Source organism: Bubalus kerabau, chromosome 14, assembly GCF_029407905.1.
Source record: "Bubalus kerabau isolate K-KA32 ecotype Philippines breed swamp buffalo chromosome 14, PCC_UOA_SB_1v2, whole genome shotgun sequence".
In the NCBI taxonomy this organism is placed as follows: domain Eukaryota; kingdom Metazoa; phylum Chordata; class Mammalia; order Artiodactyla; family Bovidae; genus Bubalus; species Bubalus kerabau.
The window spans coordinates 60,520,921-60,543,761 of NC_073637.1; the positions used below are offsets into that span (position 1 = coordinate 60,520,921).

General features: G+C 39.2%; 1 protein-coding gene across 1 annotated transcript in view; it reads right to left on the bottom strand.

The window, feature by feature from the left end:
• OXR1 (oxidation resistance 1) overlaps positions 1 to 12,570 on the bottom strand; it is a 440,707-nt gene extending 428,137 nt beyond the window's left edge. The window contains exon 1 of the mRNA XM_055546450.1: positions 12,334 to 12,570. Within this exon, the coding sequence (XP_055402425.1) occupies positions 12,334 to 12,356 (23 nt within the window). The 5' untranslated portion in view covers positions 12,357 to 12,570. The remainder of the gene's footprint in view (positions 1 to 12,333) is intronic.
• Positions 12,571 to 22,841: the final 10,271 nt, after the last annotated feature.

Consider the following 22,841-nt stretch of genomic DNA (forward strand, 5'->3'; position numbering starts at 1 on the left):
TTATGCCTGTAATTATTCAGATGTATCAGATTTGTTGGATTTTTAAAAAACGGATGATAAGGAGAGACAGGCTATATTCCTGAAAAAGGTTTTCCATGAATCTATTTTTCTTTCATTATTACATCTCACTAATTATATCTGCTGTACATTTATATTAAAAATATAAGTTGTTTCAAAAAATTTTAAGATCACAGAGATGTCCTTTTAAGAAATCCAATTTAGACTCCGGTCTCAACCGTCAGTTCTTTCTAACACTGAAATGTATACTTTATATAACTTTTTCCTGTAATCTGATAACTGAGGGCAAGGTTTCCCATCACATTTAGAATGTAATCCAGTCGTTCTCATGACCTACACACCCCCTGCTACCCTCACCTGCTACCCTCGCCAAGTGCAGTTTTTGGGACTCTCCTTTCTATTGGATGAAAGAAAAGTGAAAGTGTTAGACGCTCAGTCGTTTCCGACGCTTTTGGATCCCAAGGACTGTAGCCCGCCAGGCTCCTCTGTCCATGTAATTCTCCAGGCAAGAACACTGGAGTGGGTTGCCATTTCCTGCTCCGGGGGATCTTCCCAACCCAGGGATCAAACACAAGTCTCCGGCATTGCAGGCAGATTCTTTACCATCTGAGCCACCAGGGAAGCCCATTGTCTCCACCAGACTAGCTTCCTTGATGATTTCTCAAACACACAAGGTCCATTTTAGTCTCCTCTGTTTCTCTGCCTAAAATGACTTTCCTCTATGAGTTGTATATCTTATTCCCTCCTGATTTAAATGCTACCTGTCCAAGAGGCTTTTCCTGACCAATTTCCCACTCCTGCTATCACTCTATGTTTTCACACTGCTTGATTATTCTTCAAAATCTTCACCACTATCTGATATTATAAATCATATTTATTAATCTATTTACTAGTCTTCAGCACTAGAATATAATATTAATCAAGAGTAGGGACTTGTTTCATTCATTATTCTATCCACAGCATTGAAAACTGTACATTGTAGGCACTCAAAATACTTGCTGAATGAAGTATGGATAAATATAATTGTAAAAAAATTCTAATTTACATAAAAATAGTGCAATTAAACTATACTAACTTTGTCTCTAACTGTACAGGAACTGTTTTTATATTCCTATAAATCTCATAACAACTCATATTCTTTAGAAAAGAACACAAAACCAAGTATAAATGAATAAACCTAACTCTTACTCAGCTGATTCAAAAAGTGATTTTTCTCAATTGAGATGGAATAGTTTTAAAATCAAGCTGAACCCCACTATTCACAATAGCCAAGACACGGAAACAATCTAAAACTATCTAAATTTCCACTGACATAGAATAGTTAAAAAAGATGCAGTATGGAATACTACTAAGTCATAAAAAGGAATGAAATAATGCCATTTGCAGCAACATGGATGGACCTAGAGATTATCATAGTAAGAAAAGTAAGTCAGAAGGAGAAAGCCACATACCCTATGATGTTACTCTATGTGGAGTCTAAAACATGACACAAATCAACTTACCTATGAAAGAGAAATAGACTCACGGACACAGAGAACATTCTAATGGTTGCCAGGGACTGGGGAGCGGTAGAAAAGCAGTGGATTGGGAGTTTGGGATTAGAAGATGCAAACCATTATATATAAAATGGATAAACAACAAAGTCCTATTGCATAGCACAGGGGACCATATTCAATATCCTATGATAAAAGCATAATGGAAAAAAAAATACAGAAAAAAAAATCTATATATAAATAAAACTGAATCACTTGACTGCACAGCAGAAATGAATACATTATAAATCAACTATACTTCAGTAAAATAACATTTTTAAAAAGTCAAACTGAACTCTTCATAATTTTAAAATCAAGGAAAAAAAAACAAACAAATAAAACTCAATAAGCAAACATTTAAAAAGTCATGAGGGATATATACCAGGATAAAAAAATTCTTGAAAATTTTGTACACCAATGGCAAATGATATTTAAGATTTGACAATTTAATTGTGATCATGCTCCAAATAACATTAACTTAGCCTATATAATTATTTTACTAACAAAAGTTTTTTCATAGAACATCCACCTATCTTTACCTTAATTGCTCAAGTCCCAAAATAGTTGGTGTTACTAATGGACTGCTGAGTTTTACATTAAAACCTCTACAGTCTAAGGAAACATTTCTGTCATTATTCACTGTAGTTGTTTCACAACAGAGGAAATTATGATTCCTCTGATAATGATAAAAGACATATTTTGAAGTGTATTTATAAACCTGGATGATATTCAAAAGGAAGATGATACATGTGACCCATTATCATTCCCTGAGGCATACTTGATTTTACTGTTTACATTTTTCCCCGATACTGATAGTGACTTGGTGATCAATCTACTATTTCTATGACTTGTGACCAATGGCGAGTTTGAGGGCTGGTCAAAGTTACAGGTGTGGGCTTTGGTCATCAAAGAGTGAAACTAATTGGCTCCTGTGGGAATGGGACCTGCAACCCCAGACTCATTAACTCCACAGAAAAGCACTGCCTGCAAGCAGACCAAAACTTACCACACAATTATCTTCAAAATGTGATTCATGTCTAGTTGGCACTGGTTTTTAAGAATAAAAATAAAACATTCTGTTTCACTAATTATTTTCTTATTCCAAAGAGAAAGAATCTGAGGTAGATATATGGAGAAAAATATCAAGAAGGTTTCCTCTAAATTTTTAAAAAGCTATTTCTAAAGATACATAGCACAAAGCCAAAAATGGTCAAGGATTCTAAAAATACAGTGTTTCCTGAATCAAGATAGCATTAATCATGTTAATGATGAAGGGATTTCTATTTCAAAGAGCATATTATGAACAGAAATACATACTGAAATTTTTCAGAATTCAGTAAATTGACTTTCATCCAAATCATTGCACTATAACATAAAGCATTGTGTAATTTGGGGGACACATTGAGTTTCCACTTTGGCTATTTTATCCTCTCTTATCTTTCTCTCCCAGGTGATTTGCTTGAATCTGCCTGCAACGCAAGAGATCAGGTTCAATCTCTTGGTCAGGAAGATCCCCTAGAGAAGGGAATGGCAACCCACTCCAGGATTCTCGCCTGGAGAATGCCATGGACAGAGGAGCCTGGAGGGCTACAGTCCACAGGGCCACAGAGAGTTAGACACAAGTGAGTGACTAGCAGTTTCACACTTTCAAACTCAACTTACTTTTCTTCTATGTTCTGGATCTACTGCACAAGCTGAACATCCCCACATACAAGAAGATTAAGTTTAGGCTCTCAAACCCACTCTTTCTTCCCAGTGCCTGAATATACTAGCCATTCATTCAACATGCACTTACCGTGCTGAGAAATACACACAGTAGATAACCAACTAAACTTTTCCTATCACTCAGAAGCTCTCGTCTCTTTTTCTAGTTTGAAGCATTACACATAAATATTTATGTATTAGCTTTTTATTTTTTCCTCTTCTCCAATATTAGGCTGATGACAATTGACTTTCAAACTTTACTGTAAAACTCAGGGTAAAAACGTTCCTTGCAATCTCTGCCTATCCATATTTTCCCCTTGTGGGCTCTGATCCCTTCAAAAACAGAGACAATTCAAGTCTCCACTTTCTCTGCAACTGCAAATCCTGTCCACGAGAGCCTACCATTTAACAATGTAAACAGGACAAGAAGTTTGCAGAAGAGTGGCTAAGGCAATTTTTGAGGAAAGATCCTAATTATTCCCCTTCTCCCCCTGCCTTAGAATAAACAGGCTGCTCTGTCTCTCCAGAATATTTTTTCTCCTAAATGCAAGTGCCAAAGAATGATATAAAATGATACATTTCTTCATTACTTATTAAGAAAAACTGAGGTGAAAATATTATAAATAATGTCAATAACCTGACAAATCAGATTTTATATCTTTCTCAATTATAGGATTCTAACACACTGTATCTGGATAAAGAAGATAATCCAAACTAGTTTTAATCTCCTATTAAAGCATTATTGAACTTAACAACATTCATAATAGCAGTTTATACTACAGGCATATCCAATAAAGACCATTTACCACTTCTAAACTTAGTCAGTATATTAGTAACTCACACAATTCAGACTTTTGTCATATTTCCAATCTATGGGCATTCATGATAGAACAGTTTGTTGACTTTTGATAAAATTCTACTGGTAAACTGTAAGAAAATAACTTCTCTGACAATTATCAGCACATTTTCAATGTTTATGAGGGACTACATCTGGTGAAAGGATTAACATATATGATGAGTCCTTTTCTAAAATAAAAAAGGAGTTGAGCTGACAAGAACTTTCTCAGAAATCTCACATTTTCTCCATAACCTTGATGTCTCCTACTGTTGCTGCTGCTGCTAAGTCGCTTCAGTCATGTCTGACTCTGTGTGACCCCATGGATGGCAGCCCACCAGGCTCCCCCATCCCTGGGATTCTCCAGGCAAGAACACTGGAGTGGGTTCCCATTTCCTTCTCCAACGCATGAAAGTGAAAAGTGAAAGTGAAATCGCTCAGTCGTGTCCGAATGTTCGCGACCCCATGGACTGCAGCCTACCAGGCTCCTCCATCCATGGGATTTTCCAGGCAAGAGTGCTGGAGTGGGTCACCATTGCCTTCTCCGGTCTGCAACTCCAGGAGCAGCAATAAGGTAGAGCCTTGCCTGATTGGTGCAGTACTTCGTAACCCAGTACCTTGTGACCTAGCAATATCTGACTAAATTTCATCTCAAGAGAAGTACTTACAAGAGTAAAATTTTAAAAAAAAATTATTAAACATATGAAATTCCAACCTGCATGGTTGAAATAAATAACACTACTGCCAAGAATCCACCTCCAATGCGGGAGACCTGGGTTTGATCCCTGGGTTGGGAAGATCCCCTGGAGGACAGCATAGTAACCCACTCCAGTATTCTTGCCTGGAGAATCCTCATGGACTGTAGCTGACCAGGCTGCATCCATGGGGTCTCAAAGAGTCAGACACAACTGAGCAACTAAGCCCAACAATGCCATACAACCTCACCAGCCTTTACATGTGATGGTGTCACCGTATCTCTATCAAAGAGAGAGACGACTTCAGAAACTATTCAGTGAAAACAGAAGATGGCCAAAGATCATGTATGGTTTGAGTCCATTTTTTGAAAAAGATGTGAGTGTATGTAGGAAAGACTATATCTCAGCATTTATAACAGTGGCTTTCTATGAATGGTAGGATTCAGTTCACTTTTCATTTCTGCTTTGTAATTTTCTATAGTGTTTGACTCTGTAATTAACCTATTTCTTTATATTTACAAATAAATGCAAGAGGTGGATTTGTATTTCTGAAAATTAAGCCACTTATTTCCAAGTGGAAAAAATAAATCTCCATTTTGATTTTCAAAACACCTTGGGCGTACTCTTAGAGCACGTATCACATTAAATCAGTTATTTGATTACAGTCGTCCCTCAGTATCTGTGGGGGATTGGTTCCATGACCTGCCAAGGATACCAAAATCCAGTGCACTCAAGTCTCACAGTGGCCCATACACCTGGAGTTTGTGCACCTGCATATATAGAAGGCCAAAATATTTAGTGAAAAAAATCTGCATATAAGTGAACCTGAGCAGTTCAACAGTACATGAACCATGAATTTCCAGATGTTCAAGCTGGATTTAGAAAAGGCAGAGGAACCAGAGATCAAATTGCCACCATCCACTGGATCACAGAAAAAACAAGAGAGTTCCAGAAAAACATCTACTTCTGCTTTATTGACTTCACCAAAGCCTTTGACTATGTGGATCAAAACAAACTGTGGAAAATTCTAAAAGAGATGGGAATACCAGACCACCTGACCTGCCTCCTGAGAAATCTGTATGCAGGTCAGGAAGCAACAGTTAGAACTGGACATGGAACAACAGACTGGTTCCAAATCAGGATAGGAGTACATCAAGGCTTGTATATTGTCACCCTATTTATTTAACTTATATGCAGAGTACATCATGAGAAACGCTGGGCTGGAGGAAGCACAAGCTGGAATCAAGATTGCTGGGAAAAATATCAATGACCTTAGATATGCAGATGACACCACACTTATGGAAGAAAGTGAAGAAGAACTAAAGAGCCTCTTGATGAAAGTGAAAAAGTTGGCTTAAAACTCAACATTCAGAAAACAAAGATCATGGCATCTGGTCCATCACTTCATGGCAAATAGATGGGAAAATAGTGGAAACAGTGAGAGACTTTATTTTCTTGGCTCCAAAATCACTGCAGATGGTGATTGCAGCCATGAAATTAAAAGACGCTTGCTCCTTGGAAGAAAAGCTATGACCAACCTAGACAGGATGTTAAAAAGCAGAGACATTACTTTGCCAACAAAGGTCTGTCTAGTCAAAGCTATGGTTTTTCCAGTAGTCATGTATGGATGTGAGAGTTGGACTGTGAAGAAAGCTGAGCGCCAAAGAACTGATGCTTTTGATCTGTGGTGTTGGAGAAGACTCTTGAGAATCTCTTGGACTGCAAGGAGATCCAACCAGTCCATCCTAAAGGAAATCAGTCCTGAATACTCATTGGAAGGACGAATTCTGAAGCTGAAACTTCAATACTTTGGCCACCTGATGCGAAGAACTGACTCACTGGAAAAGACCCTCATGCTGGGGAAGATTGAAGGCAGGAGGAGAAGGGGACAACAGAGGATGAGATGGTTGGGTGACATCACTGACTTGATGGACATGAGTTTCATCAAGCTCTGGGAGTTGGTGGTGGACAGGGAAGCCTGGTGTGCTACAGTCCATGGGGTCGCAAAGAGTCAGACACAACTGAGCGACTGAACTGGGCAGCTCAAACCTGAACCTGTGCTGTTCTAGGGTCAACCTCAGTTAGTTTTCCTGGCCAAACGCTAAGCTCCTCTAAGACCAGTGATCGGTTTTTACCAACACTTCCCTGTGTTTAACACAGAGCACAGCACGTGGCACATAACAGGTGCTCAGCAGATTCTGACTGCCTATATAGCTTGTCACTTTCATCCACTGCCCTCTAGCCTCCACTATCTGGCTCTAGATGAATTACCTTTACCTCTGCCAGATGTCATAAATTCTTTAAGATAGCATGGGACAAAGACTCCAGTGTGTAGGCATTTGCACACTGAAACATACTTTGGGGGTAAAATAGGTGTCACATGGCGAAGTTAGCTGAGCCACTATTGGAATCGCTCTTCTGGCCCATGTATGCACAGCAACAAGAAAATAATGGAAGCTGAGAGTGCAAGAGAGCTGGGGGAGTAGAAAGTATCAGACTTAGTAGTGGAGGGTCATTATGAGATGGACAGTTGGAGAGCCACATCAGCTGACTTACAGCAAAGGGCTGGTATCTTTCTGTTGTGCTTCTTTTGTATCCTGCTGAAAACCAGGCAATTTCTAGCCTATAACATAACAAATAGAACTAAGGTTTACATTTAGTAGTTTAGGTAGCTAATTCTACAGAATTTTGAAAATTCAACTAAGTTTCTTCCAGCAATAACCTCCTTACCACCCCTTGGAAATTAGGGGGCTTATTCCCTGACCCCACATCCTACCTTCCAAACGACTGCTAATGCCTGCTAGTGCTCCTGGTCCACACACTCCCTTCCTTCCCGGAGAGGCTCCAGGATATCTCTACAGAAGAAATTAAGGGGAACGTTCTGGTTGGAGATGGGAGCTAGGGCACTTGGCTTGAAGCCACAAGCACAGAGCTAGGATACTGTTTTGACACTGACGGTTTGGGTTTTACTTGGGTAGTTGAGTGGTTAGGAGCATCAGATGGCTGTCCACCTTCACTTCCTAACTTTGCTACTTAGTGACTGTATCATACTGGGTCATTTACTTAACTTTCTGGACCTCACTTTTCCATCTGTAAAAATGTAAATAACAATATTACATTCCTAAGATGGTTGCTGGGAGGAGTATGCGGACAAAGTATTTTTTTAAAAAGTGCCTAGTACATGGTAACTGCCATGTAAACGTTCATTCTTGATAATATTTACTTAGATTGCATATTGTAAACATTATATGTTTAAAAACATTACATATATGTACATATAAAGTATTTATATATGTTATTTATGTATATATATACACACACATATATATACACATTTTTAAAAAATATTTTTGAAAGGAGGAATCCAGGATGATTATCAGAAAAGGAAGCACTGAAAGTCCTTCCAAGCACCCCTCAGCATTGTACCATTTCCCCCTTTGTGCTACAGACATAGGACCCTTTTTCAATTCTTACTGCCTCCTCATGTCTCTTGCTAATTGTCTCAGCTACCAGAAACCATTCTTACCCCTCCTCAGGTCATAGCTTGACACCTCTCACCTGTCCATGGATGCCTGCAATTGATTCTGTACATCTCTCTGTCTCTGTCTCAACCAGTGTCAACTCCATCATTGCCTCCCTTTGGTAATTATTTACTAAAGACAAGAAGAGGATTCATGAAACATCTGTTGTATGTCCCTGTGTGACTTGTAACTGATTCCCACCACTCTTTGACACTGCATAAAACTGAAAGTATTAGTGGCTCGGTTGTGTCCGACTCTTTGAGACCCCTGCCTATAGCCCGCCAGGCTCCTCTGTCTATGGAATTCTCCAAGCAAGAAAACTGGAGTGGGTTGCCATTTCCTTCTCCAAGGGATCTTCCCAGTCCAGGGATCAAATCTGGGTCTCCTGTATTGCAGGCGGATTCTTTACTGCCTGAGTCACCAGGGAAGCCCTAATATTGCATAGTCTCTCAGAAACTTGGAACCTTCCTAGATGGTTTTTCTCTTTGAGATTCTGCATGAAAGAGTCAAATTATTTTATTTTTTTTCAAAGATCACACACATAACTTCTAGAGAAAGTAATCATTTCAATTTTAACATGTAAAAAGATATTTTTCTTATACTTGTATTTCAAAGCTAGGAGTATTGCTTGGATAGTTGTAAACATGAATGTAAGTATCTTAACCTATATTTTCTAAATCCCAGGTTACATGTAGGGAACACAATTAGGCATCCCTTCTCCCATTAATCCTCAAAGTTAAATTTTAAAATCAACACATGGTTATGGTTAGGTATGCATAACATCTTAGTAGGCAGATCAAACTCTTCACAGACTGAAGGAAGTTTTGGCTATAAGCCCAGTGCTAATATTAATGAGAAAGTCAACCCAAGGAGAGTCCAGCAGACCTGGAACAGAAGAATCAGAGTGATGAACACTGACAGTGTTACTGTAACTCCTAGCCATGAAGAAGCTGCCCTGGGAAACAGATGGTGGTGTCTGGCAGACACATCCCTTAGTGTCGGGCACGCCAACTCTGTTTCCTTTGAACACTGGAAGCATGTAACTCTCCTTTCCATGATGATACGACCTCAGCCAAACTTCCGCTTTAGGTTCCCAGATAGTTTTCTACAACAGTTAAGAGGGTGCACTCCTCAGGCCAAAGAAAGCAGTCTGCACACTTAAAAGTTATACACGTATCTTATTTTCAGTTAGTAGTCTGGCAACCCAGTTTATTTTCCAATGGCAGTCAATATTTTCACGTCTTAGTTTCTGGATTTCAAAACAGAGAGCCAGACCCTATTTCACTAAATTAATGTAGCCCTGAGAGAAATTTCCATAGAGAATTGATGAGTTACTATGCATCTATATATATTCAAATATTTATAAGATAATATTCCCCAAATTGTAGATTAGAAATGTTAGGACATATGGATGATTTACAAAGGTTAATGTGAAAAAGAAGATTAATGATTTCTAAACTGGGTGTAGGGACTTCCCTGGTGGTCTGTGCTTTCCAAGGCCAGGGGTGCAGATTTGATTCCTGGTTAGGGAACTGAGATCCCATGTGCCATGGGGTATGGCCTGCAAGAATAAATAAATAAATAAACCGGGTACAAGTGAGATAAATTAGCGATTTGTTTTGTACATCTTAGATTTCCTTTCCATGCTTCCTTCTTGCCAGTATGTGAGGAGCCCAAATTCTAAGAGGCAGAATGGAAGTACCAAATGGCACATAAGCGTATGAAGGGGTGACACTGGTGAAACAAGTTCAGAGTTTCCTATAAGATACAATTATGAAAAGTTTAAAAATAAAATAAAATTAAAAAAATAAAATAAAACTAATAGCTAAAAAAGTAAAAAAAAAAAAAAAAAAAAAAACAGATTCAGCATGGAGCACCTGTTGTAGCCAGAATTAAGGGTATTGTCACATGAAAATATCCAAGAACTATTTCTGTGAAATTTGAACTTTTAACATGGAAAGAATTCTAACAAATTTCAGACGTATGAATTCTATAAGATACTCTCACAATTTTAAATTCTCTTTTCAAATAAAAACATTAATTTGCCATTGAATTACCTACTTTGCATGTTTTCCACGCATTCACACAGCATACATTTCTAGAACATCCACTAAATTCTAAGAGCCACGCTGGACAACTGGACTGGAACCACAGGACCCCATCTCCCTGTTGGTGAGGAGTTCGTTGTGTTTTGGATGGCCCCCGGTCAAAGCGCCAGCTCACATCAAGGCATCTGTTAACTGAGGGGCAAACCAAGGACAGGCTCCAGTGTCGGTCTCGTCCCGACTCTGCGAAGCAGGCCACACCACAGCCTGTCTTGAGATAAGATAATTATATCTGTGTTCTAATCTCCCTCTCCCTTTCCTGCTTCTTGTTCATCTTCTATTTCCCCAACCTCACCTCCTTTTTCTCCCCCACCACACCTCTTCTTTCTCCCCCTTCTCTGTCCCTTTCCCTTCCTCCTCCTCTTTTTCTTTGGCATTCAATTTTTGTTTTGAGGATTTAACTCCAACACACATGTCTTCCAGGTGGTATAATTCTTCTTTTTTTAAAAAATATGAATTTATTTATTGGCTCTGCTGGTCCTTGTTGCTGTGTGCAGGCTTTCTCTAATTGTAAGAAAGCTCCAGCTCTGCAGTGGCTCCTTTGGTTGCTGAGCATGGGCTCTAGGCACATGGGCTCAGTAGTTGCAGCTCGCTGGTTCTAGAGTGCAGGATCAGTGGTTGTGGCACATGGCTTAAGGGGTGCCCCACAACATGTGGGAAATTCCCAGAACAGGGGTCAAACTGGTATCACCTGGATTACAACATGTGTTCCTAAGCCTTGAACCACCAGAGAAGCCACCGGGATGTAATTCTTTTAAAAAGATGTGTCCTTAATATCTCCTAGGGGTTTGAAGGGGTTCACAAGCTTTCCAGAAATTGTTTAATTTTTAAATTTTAATGATAATTTTATTTTCATCAGAATATAAAAGTAAACATTTTTTAGAAATAATTCACCCCTGAAATACTTTTTCATTTATTTTTACAGAATATATTTCAGCTTCAATTTTTTTTTAATTGAAATACTTAGCACCTAGTAGGGATCAAAGAATACATTCTAAGGCATCCATAAAAATAAGCCCTTCAGAAACACAACTCTAAACAAATGATCCTATGCTCTGCCTAAAGAAACTGCTTACTTAACTAAAAATAAATGCACACAGTTAAACCACAGAAACTCATCTTTAATCTGAGGCTATGTTGCCAGCACAAATTGAAGACAAGGATGAGATAGGCTCAAGGAAACAGAAAAGATTACCAGATTTTTCTGACATCCACATACTGAATACTGTGAATTTGTATAGTATCACTTATCCAGCTCTTAATCTACAGAAGAAAACCCCAAAGTTCAGTAAAATGCCATCAAATTCATCCATACTAGTACTGCTCTTCATTGCCATAAAAGTTGTTGATTATTTGCCAGAAAAACATCTTCATGCTTTTTAAAAACCACAAACAGCTTTTAAATGAAGTATAAGTCAAAGATTATTCTGAATGTCAGCTATTTAGAGACATGAATCTATTTAAAAAGTTTCTTTTTAAGTTCCATTTAGTTTAATTTGGTTAGATCTATTGAAATAGAAGGCCTGAAGGAAAGTATTGATGAGAAAATGTCTATCCCACCCTTAGAGACACCCTTACAGCTTATGAGACCTGAATCTGGGAATATGACAGCAGAAAGGAACACTGAAAGCCTATTTTATTCCCATCCTTCTCTTCCCCTAAGTGTGAGAGAAAGAATGGCACTGGATATTATTGGAATTCAGTGGCAGGCTTGAACCCTTCCCAGAGTCCCCAGATCCCCTGGTGCTGAACGTGTCAAACTTTAATTCCAGGTTGCTTCCTTCACCCTAATATAGGACAACAATCTCTTGAAAACAGATTTTTAAGTTCTCTCCCTCTTTGAGTTCTGACCACAGAACTTATAAAATGTTGTTTCATGATATATATATATTTGAATTTAAAGTTAGGAAGTCATTCACTTACCATGATAAATTAGTTACAGACATTGCAGCAATTTCTGGAGGAGTCTTGTGGCACAATCTTCTCTTGGTTTCAAAGTAGGGAATGAGTAGGTCAAGTAGGAGCCTGGTGGGCTGCCGTCTATGGGGTCGCACAGAGTCAGACACGACTGAAGCGACTTAGCAGCAGCAGCAGCAGCAGGTCAAGTAGACAAGACCGTCAGGAATTTTAGCTTTGCTACCACAATGATGCACAAACCACTTATTTACTCACACTTTGAGAAAACCTGGAAAGAAAAGGAAGAAAACAGTATCTTTAGTACCTAGTTCAAATGTTAAGACACTCATAAACCAAAGAAAATTAAACCAAGTTCATAATAAACTGAACGCTTTTTCTGGAAAATAAAGTGAGTGAAAGATTAATAAACTGTCAATTCTCTGAAGCAGAAAATACAGAGGGAACAGACTGTATTTTAGAGGCACTGATTTTTTTTCCCATTAGGGTCAATCAGTTATGTGCTACAAATCAGTTTTATACACTTGTGATAAAAAAGATCAAGATATTGATTAGCTCATAGCAGATACTGAAAAAAAGAGTTCCTTGGCACAAATTGTTGTTATATCCAAAGTTTTAGTAAAAAATCATTCATTACTACGTCTGAACAAATAAGAATTTATACTGAGTAACACATGGGAGGTAACCAGCATGTTTTTAGGTAACAAACATTTCCATACATTTTTTGGAGCATTTACTGTGTACAATGTTCTATGATTTCGAACCAAAATTTTCTTAGGGTACAATTAACTCCATGGTACTACGTTAGGCTCTTTCATTAGTTCAGGTCATAAATCTGTTGACAAACATTCATTGAACATATAATATGTATGTTTAGGCTATCTTAGGTAGAGCCCTTGGAGAAGAGTAACTTGGAGAAGGCAATGGCAACCCACTCCAGTACTCTTGCCTGGAAAATCCCATGGACGGAGGAGCCTGGTAGGCTGCAGTCCATGGGGTCACTAAGAGTCGGACGCAACTGAGCAACTTCACTTTGACTTTCCACTTTCATGCATTGGAGAAGGAAATGGCAACCCACTCCAGTATTCTTGCCTAGAGAATCCCAGGGATGGGGGAGCCTGGTGGGCTGCCGTCTATGGGGTTGTACAGGGTTGGACACGACTGAAGCGACTTAGCAGTGGCAGGTAGAGCTCAGGAATAAAGACAAATGGCACATGAATAAAACATTGTCTCTGCCATCAAAAATATTTAATATAAAAAAGATAATTATAATAAAATAGGGCAAGAAAAATTTACACAGAGTGTATGGGAATACAGAAGAGGGGCTTCTAGCCCACTACTAAGAGATTTTTGGAAAGATTTCTAAGGAAAATATGTCCCATACTAATACCATCAAATCTCGTTGCAAGTTTCAAAAAAAAATAAAATTAAAGTGACAGAATAGACAGAGTTTGTCCCTTTCTCATAGAAAACCAATCTTGAGTCTTAAGAAGGCCAAGGTGGATATGGCAACTTCATGGATACCAGGTATGCAGGCTCCTTTTTCCTTTCACCATTCTCAACAGATGGTCCCCATCATGCTCTAACTGGCTGCTGACTCTAGGGAGAGTGTCTGGGCCCAGCTGGCAGAAAAGAGGAAGAAGGAAATAAGGATGCATCCTAAGATTTACACATGAAATTTCAACTTGCATTTAATTGGCTGGAATGTAGTCACATGACCATTTCTAGTCTAAGGGAGACTAGAAAATGCAGCCATTATTCTGGACAATCCTCTGTTTAGTCACAAATCAAGGTGTCTATGAGAAAGCAAGTGGGGTGGGCAGAGTGGGCCTTGAGAGAAAACTAGCACTGTCTGCCATCATGTTTGAGATTCTGTGATCTTGACCCCCAATATTTTATGATGTATGGCAAAGCCTTTGACTGTGTGGATCACAATAAACTGTGGAAAATTCTGAAAGAGATGGGAATACCAGACCACCTGACCTGCCTTTGAGAAACCTGTATGCAGGTCAGGAAGCAACAGTTAGAACTGGACATGGAACAACAGACTGGTTCCAAATAGGAAAAGGAGTACGTCAAGGCTGTATATTGTCACCCTGCTTATTTAACTTCTATGCATAGTACATCATGAGAAACGCTGGGCTGGAAGAAGCACAAGCTGGAATCAAGATTGCCGGGAGAAATATCAATCACCTCAGATATCCAGATGACACCACCCTTATGGCAGAAAGTGAAGAAGAACTAAAGAGCCTCTTGATGAAAGTGAAAGAGGAGAGTGAAAAAGTTGGCTTAAAGCTCAACATTCAGAAAACAAAGATCATGGCATCTGGTCCCATCACTTCATGGCAAATAGATGGGGAAACAGTGGAAACAGTGGCTGACTTTATTTGGGGGGGCTCCAAAATCACTGTGGATGGTGATTGCAGCCATGAAATTAAAAGATTCTTGCTTCTTGGAAGGAGAGTTATGACCAACATAGACACCATATTAAAAAGCAGAGACATTACTTTGCCACCAAAGGTCCATCTAGTCAAGGCTATGGTTTTTCCAGTGGTCATGTATGGATGTGAGAGTTGGACTATAAAGAAAGCTGAGCACTGAAGAATTGATGCTTTTGAACTGTGGTGTTGGAGAAGACTCTTGAGAATCCCTTGGACTGCAAGGAGATACAACCAGTCCATTCTGAAGGAGATCAGCCCTGGGATTTCTTTGGAGGGAATGATGCTGAAGCTGAAACTCCAATACTTTGACCACCTGATGTGAAGAGCTGACTCATTTGAAAAGACCCTCATGCTGGGAAAGATTGAGGGTAGGAGGAGAAGGGGATGATGGAGGATGAGATGGCTGGATGGCATCACCGACACAATGGACATGGGTTTGGGTGGACTCCGGGAGTTGGTGATGGACAGGGAGGCCCGGTGTGCTGCAGTTCATGGGGTCGCAAAGAGTCAGACACGACTGAGCGACTGAACTGACTGAACTGAACTGCAAAGTGGCAAAAATGGGACAGAGGGGAAGTGGAAATGATTCATGTTCATGGGTAATTTTACATATTTTATATATAATTTTAAATATCAAGCTTCCTCAGTTTTCTTAAGTCATTCATAGAATCAATAAAATGTTTTCTGTGCCCTACTATTTACCAAGCCTTAACTAAGGACACAAAGATTAATAAAATACAGTCTTTGCTCAGAAAGAGTTCACTGTCTAACAGAGAAACCATATAAAAAGTAAGATAAAATATACTCTAAAAATTGCTCTATAGCAGAATAGAGAAAGTACCATAATTCTAACATTCTAATTGTAAGAGATTCTGACTACCAGCAGAGTAAGCAGCTGGCAAGTCTATATCCTAAATCATCTTACATGCCAAGAAGGTTTCAAGTACATCCTGCCCATGGTTAATTGTTAAAATATATGGGGGCTTATATGGGTCACAAAGAGTCAGACATGACTGAGCGACTGAACTGAACTGAACTATGTTTACTAAAGATACAAGAACTTGACATTCTCCTCCTCAAACTGGTAACTGCAAATGCTCATAATTTATATTCACTGAGTCTTATCAAGGGTTTGGTTATTGCCCCCTCCTCTGCCCCAAAAATGTATGTAATACTGTCTGACACAATTCATCCTTCTAGAAATTCTTAATTCTATCTTTAGAGAGATGTAATATATCTGGATGTTATTATTTCAATACATAACTAAATTATGCTTACTGAATTATACTTTGGGGTTTTGCCAAGATATTGCACTGAGGGACATCATTAAAGAAAATAATGAGTAAACAAGCAAAAGTCAGGCCTGTGAAATCAGCTATTAGGTTCAGTGAAATATTAGTCAGCACAAAAATACTGCCCTTGTAAGCGTTCAGTGGAAAAATGTGTCAGAACACCAGGAAAACTACTCTTCTAAATTTCTGGTTTCTGTCAATACGGTTTGCCTGATCTCTATTCAATAATGCAGAGAAATAGAGGAAACCAAGAGAATGGTTAAGACTAGAAATCTCTTCAAGAAACTTGGAGATATAAAGGGAACATTTTATGCAAGGATGGGCAAGATGAAGGACAGAAATGGTAAGGATCTAACAGAAGCAGAAGAGATAAAGAAGTGACAAGAATACACATCAGAACTATACAAGAAGGTCTTAATGACCCAGATAACCACGATAGCGAGGTCACTCACCTAGAACCAGACATTCTGTAGTGTGAAGTGGGCCTTAGGAAGCTCACTACAAACAAAGCTAGTAGAGGTGATAGAATTCCAGCTGAGCTATTTCAAATCCTAAAAGATAATGCTGCTAAAATGCTGCCCTAAAAATGTCAGAAAACTTGGAGAACTCAGTGGCCACAGGACTGGCAAAGTTAGTTTTCATTCCAATCCCAAAGAAGGGAAATGCCAAAGAATGTTCAAATTACTATATGATTGCTCTTGTTTCACATGCTAGTAAAATGATGCTCAAAATCCTTCAAGCTAGGCTTTAGCAGGACCTGAATCAAGAACTCCCAGATGTACATGGTGGGTTTCAGAGGCAGAGGAACTGGAGATCAAATTGTCAATATCCTTTGGATCATAGAAAAAGCAATAGAGTTCCAGAAAAACATCTACTTTTGCTTCACTGACTATGCTAAAATCTTTGTGTGGATCAAAACAAACTGTGAAAAATTCTTCAAGAGATGAGAATATCAGACTACTTTACCTGTCTCCTGAGAAATATATATAAAAGTCAAGAAGCAACAGTTGGAACCGGATATGGAACAATAGACTGGTTCCAAATCAGGAAAGGAGTACATCAAGGCTGTATATTGTTATTCTGCTTGTTTAACTTGTTTGCAGAGTACATCATGCGAAATGCCAGGCTGGATGAATCACAAGCTGGAATTAAGATTGCAGGGGAAAATATCAACAATCTCAGGTATGCAGATGATAACACTAATCACAGAAATTGAAGCAAAATTAAATATCCTCTTAGGAGGGTGAAAAGGACAATGAAAAAGCTGACTTAAAACTCAACATTCAAAAAGTTAAGATCATGGCATGCAGTCCCATCATGGCAAATAGATGGGGGAAAAGTGCAAGCAGTGACAGATTTTATTTTCTTGGTCTCCAAAATCACTGTGGACAGTGACTGCAGGCAATTAAAAGACACTTGTTTCTTGGAAGGAAAGCTATGAAAAACCTAGATAGCATATTAAAAAGTAGAGACATCACTTTGCCCACAAAGGTCTGTATAGTCAAAGCTATTTTTTTTTTCGGCTTCCCTCGTAGCTCAGTTGTTAAATTATCTGCTTGCAATACAGGAGACCCGGGTTCGATGCCTGGGTCAGGAAGATCCCTTGGAGAAGGAAATGGCAACCCACTCCAGTATTCTTGCCTGGAGAATCCCATGGACAGAGGAACCTGGCAGGCTAGAGTCCATGGGATCACAAGAGTCGGACACGACTTAGCGACTAAATCACCATGTTTTTTTCAGTAGTCATGTATGGATGTGAGAGTTAGACCAGAAAGAAAGCTGAGTGCCGAAGAACTGATGCTTTCAAACTGTAGTGCTGGAGAAGACTCATGCGAGTCCCCTGGACTGCAAGGAAATTAAACCAGGGAATCCTAAAGGAAATCAACCCTGAATATTTATTGGAAGAATTGATGCTGAAGTTCTAATATTTTGGCTACCTGATGTGGAGAGCTGACTCACTGGAAAAGACCCTGATGCTGGGAAAGGTTGAAAGCAAAAGGAGAATGGACCAGCAGAGGATGAGATGGTTAGATAGCATCACTGACTCAATGGACCTGAATTTGAGCAAACTCTGGGAGATAGTAGAAGACAGAGAAGCCTAGCATGGTATGGTTCATGGGGTCTCAAAGAGTTGGACATGACTTAACAACTGAACAAAATCAACAATTCAACAACACATGGCATTATTGCAATTTATGCTTATTTCCTTGCTTTAACTTATGGGAAGCTCGGAAGCAAATTTATGACACATCTTTAAGAACTCTATAAGGCCTTGGGCCTTGAGGTCTGCTTTTTTTACACCAATCCATTTTTCCCAACTTTAATTTTTAACCTGTCTTCATATACACACACATACACACACTATATTTATGTAAATGCATATAAAATCATTCTTAAGTCTGTTTTAGAGTGCGAAAAGACCACAGTTCCAGAGTTGTTTGCTTCTACCAAATGAAGAAATAACATGTAAAGAAATTAGATCCAGTATCTTAGATCAAGTCAAACAAAACTGTTGCTATTGTAGGTCAAATAACATGAGTGTGTGTGATCCAACTTACCCTAAGTGAAGAGTCAACCACTACAGCCTTCAGCCTGACTAAACCTTAGACATGCTTCTTTTTGACTGTGGGTCCCTGACCTCCCCTTTCTTAGAAAAACTACCAATGTAAATTCATTCTCTGCCTCTTTGAAATGTAAATCTTCTTCCAGTCTCTGGCCAGTTTTACAACCAAGGAAGGCCCTTCATAAGTACCTAAGAACCAACCCTTTGAAATGTAACTCTAAAAGGAGATATTGCTCCACTCCCCATTCTCAGTGGGAGGACAGAAGTCTAACTTCCATAAACACCCATCAACAAAGATGCCTTATCACAATGGCCTACCTCCCCAACACCTCCACGACTTTTCTACTAGCTCACCCACAGCACATAAAAACCTTCCTGCCTTTTGTTTCAGCAGAGGTGAGCTCCATCTCTCTCCTCTACTTAAAGAAAGAAAAAAGTGAAGTTGCTCAGTCATGTCCTACTGTTTGTAACCCTGTGGACTGTAGCCTACCAGGCTTCTCCATCCATGGGATTCTCCAGGCAAGAATACTGGAGTGCGGTGCCATTTCCTTCTCCAGGGGATCTTTCCAACCCAAGGATCGAACCTGGGTCTCCTGCATTGCAGGCAGACGCTTTACCCTCAAGCCACCAGGGAAGCCCCTCCTCTATTGAAACAGTCTTGATTTAAGTTGTTCTTGCCAGGTGAACTCTGGTTCAATTTTTCTTTGAGAGAGTCTTGTTTTTAGTCTTTAGAGTTCAGAAAAATTTCCTAAGGTGCTGGCAATATTGTTAAAAACTGCAATCTTTTCTTAATCTACTTTATCTGCAAGCACTATCAACTTGGGTTTCAATAAGTTTATATTGTTTATATTAAATGTAGACTTGTAAAACAAACAAACAAAAAAAAAACCCTAGAGAATTGCATTTTAATTTAGACTGTATACAAATAAAATATTTGAACAAAAAAAGTCATAGTGACCATTGATAATTGAGGCTTCCCAGGTGGCGATAATGGTAAAGAATCTGCCTGCAAAGCAGGAGGCCCAAGTTCGATCCCTGGATCAGGAAGCTCCCCTAGAGAGGGGAATGGCTATCCACTCCAGCATTCTTGCCTGGAGAATCCCATGGACAGAGGAGTCTGTAGGGCTACAGTCCATAGGGTCGCAAAGAGTTGGATATGACTGAAGTGACTTAGTATGCATTCATAATTACTAGGACATTAGTTTTGTTATTTACGTCATCTTGCATTTTTATTTGCATCTTATAACTAAATGATTTATTTCTTCAAGGACATACACCTTGAGGCACTCAATAAAGTTTACTGAGTTGAAAAACACACGCACGAAAAGCCCTTTATGTTTACATTTCTATGAAGCAGAGTTTTTCAGAGGTCTTGAGAGTGGGCTTGTTATTCTTTTAAATGACACTTAAATGATTCATTGTTTATCAATACAACCTTTCCATAAAAAAAAACTTTATGATCTTCAGGCAAGTTTAAATTTTCCATTTACTGTGATGATTCACAATCTTTATTCTAATCCCAATATCAGTCTCCACACTGAAGTATGAATTTATAGCTTTTGGCCAAAATTCTAGCATTACTAAGAGCCACATTCTGCCCCTTTGTCACAAGGAAATGAGAATATATCTTCATGGTTATATAAATGTTTCAAAATACATGGAATAATTTGACTTTCCCTGAATGCCAAGCCAGGACTTATAAGTATAGGCACAATTGTTCTCTTTAGGTTAACCTTTTAGCACAATGTTAAGGAAAATGGTGTGTGAATTTAATACTAGACCCCTCACTTGGTATAGTCATTAAAATGTGAATAACACCTGTTAAAAAAAAAACAGTGGATTATTGGGATTATACTTTACCAAAATAATTATTTTAATAGTTTTATTCATGAGTAACATTCTAGGCAATGCCAAAGAATGCTCAAACTACCACACAATTGCACTCATCTCACACATTAGTCGGAGAAGGCATGGCAACCCACTCTGGTACTCTTGCCTGGAAAATCCCATGCACGGAGAAGCCTGGTAGGCTGCAGTCCATGGGGTCGCTAAGAGTCAGACACGACTGAATGACTTCACTTTAACTTTTCACTTTCATGCATTGGAGAAGGAAGTGGCAACCCACTCCAGTGTTCTTGCCTGGAGAATCCCAGGGACGGGGGAGCCTGGTGGGCTGCTGCCTATGGGGTCACACAGAGTCGGACACGACTGAAGCAACTTAGCAGCAGCAGCACATGCTAGTAAAGTAATGCTCAAAATTCTCCAAGCCAGGCTTCAGCAATACATGAACTGTGAACTTCCAGATGTTCAAGCTGGTTTTAGAAAAGGCAGAGGAACCAGAGATCAAACTGCCATCATCCACTGGATCATCGAAAAAGCAAGAGAGTTCCAGAGAAAGATCTATTTCTGCTTTATTGACTATGCCAAAGTCTTTGACTGTGTGGATCACAATAAACTGTGGAAAATTCTGAAAGAGATGGGAATACCAGACCACCTAACCTGCCTCTTGAGAAACCTGTATGCAGGTCAGGAAGCAACAGTTAGAACTGGACATGGAACAACAGACTGGTTCCAAATAGGAAAAGGAGTATGTCAAAGCTGTATATTGTCACCCTGCTTATTTAACTTATATGCAGAGTACCTCATGAGAAACGCTGGGCTGGAAGAAGCACAAGCTGGAATCAAGATTGCTGGGAGAAATATCAATAACCTCAGATATACAGATACACAACCCTAATGGCAGAAAGTGAAGAAGAACTAAAGAGCCTCTTGATGAAAGTGAAAGAGGAGACTGAAAAAGTTGGCTCAAAGCTCAACATTCAGAAAACTAAGATCATGGCATCTGGTCCCATCACTTAGATAGGGAAACAGTGGTAACAGTAGCTGACTATTTTTCTGGGCTCCAAAATCACTGCAGATAGTGATTGCAGCCATGAAATTAAAAGATGCTTACTCCTTGGAAGGAAAGTTACGACCAACCTAGACAGGATATTAAAAAGCAGAGACATTACTTTGTCAACAATGGTCCGTCTAGTCAAAGTTATGGTTTTTCCAGTAGTCATGTATGGATATGAGAGTTGGACTATAAAGAAAGCTAAGTGCTGAAGAATTGATGCTTTTGAACTGTGGTGTTGGAGAAGACTCTTGAGAGTCTCTTGGACTGCAAGGAGATCAACCAGTCCATCCTAAAGGAGATCAGTCCTGGGTGTTCATTGGAAGGACTGATGTTGAAGCTGAAACTCCAATACTTTGGCCACCTGATGCAAAGAGCTGACTCATTTGAAAAGACCCTTATGCTGGGAAAGATTGAGGGCAGGAGGAGAAGTGGACGACAGAGGATGAGATGGCTGGATGGCATCACTGACTTAATGGACATGGGTTTGGGTGAACTCCGGGAATTGGTGATGGACAGGGAGGTACAGTTCATGGGGTTGCCAAGAGTTGGACACGACTGAGAGACTGAACTGAACTGAACTGAACATTCTAGACTTCAAAATCCAGTTGAAAGGAATATGGTATTTTTATATGCTCATTTAGTTGAAACTATTTTGCCCTTTAGTTATAAGCATAAAAGAATTTCTGTAAAGTGATCTGACTTAAACAAAAGAAGTATTTTCATAACCCAGTGCATACATAGACAGATGCTTTTGTATTTTTGAGGTGTTAAAATTCCATGAATATCGGCTTAAGGAACCTACCATATAATAAAAGTATGTTTTTATATACCCTATTGGAGAAGGCAATGGCACCCCACTCCAGTACTCTTGCTTGGAAAATCCCATGGATGGAGGATCCTGGTAGGCTGCAGTCCATGGGATCGCTAAGAGTCGGACACGACTAAGTGACTTCACTTTCACCTTTCACTTTCATGCATTGGAGAAGGAAATGGCAACCCACTCCTGTGTTCTTGCCTGGAGAACCCAGGGACAGAGGAACCTGGCGGGCTGCCGTCTCTGGGGTCGCACAGAGTCAGACACGACTGAAGTGACTTAGCAGCAGCAGCAGCAGCATATACCCTATACTTAAGACAATAAATATATAAAAATACTTGGAATAGGAAAGGAAAATGATTAAGGGTTTTTGACCACAAACCCTATTGAGTGATACTAAACTTTATAGGATGATTTCAAACTGTGTGAGACCATTGGATTTTGTTTAAATTATGTACAGGTGATGAGGTACACATATATTCTAATTCCACTAAAAACATTTTAAGAAATA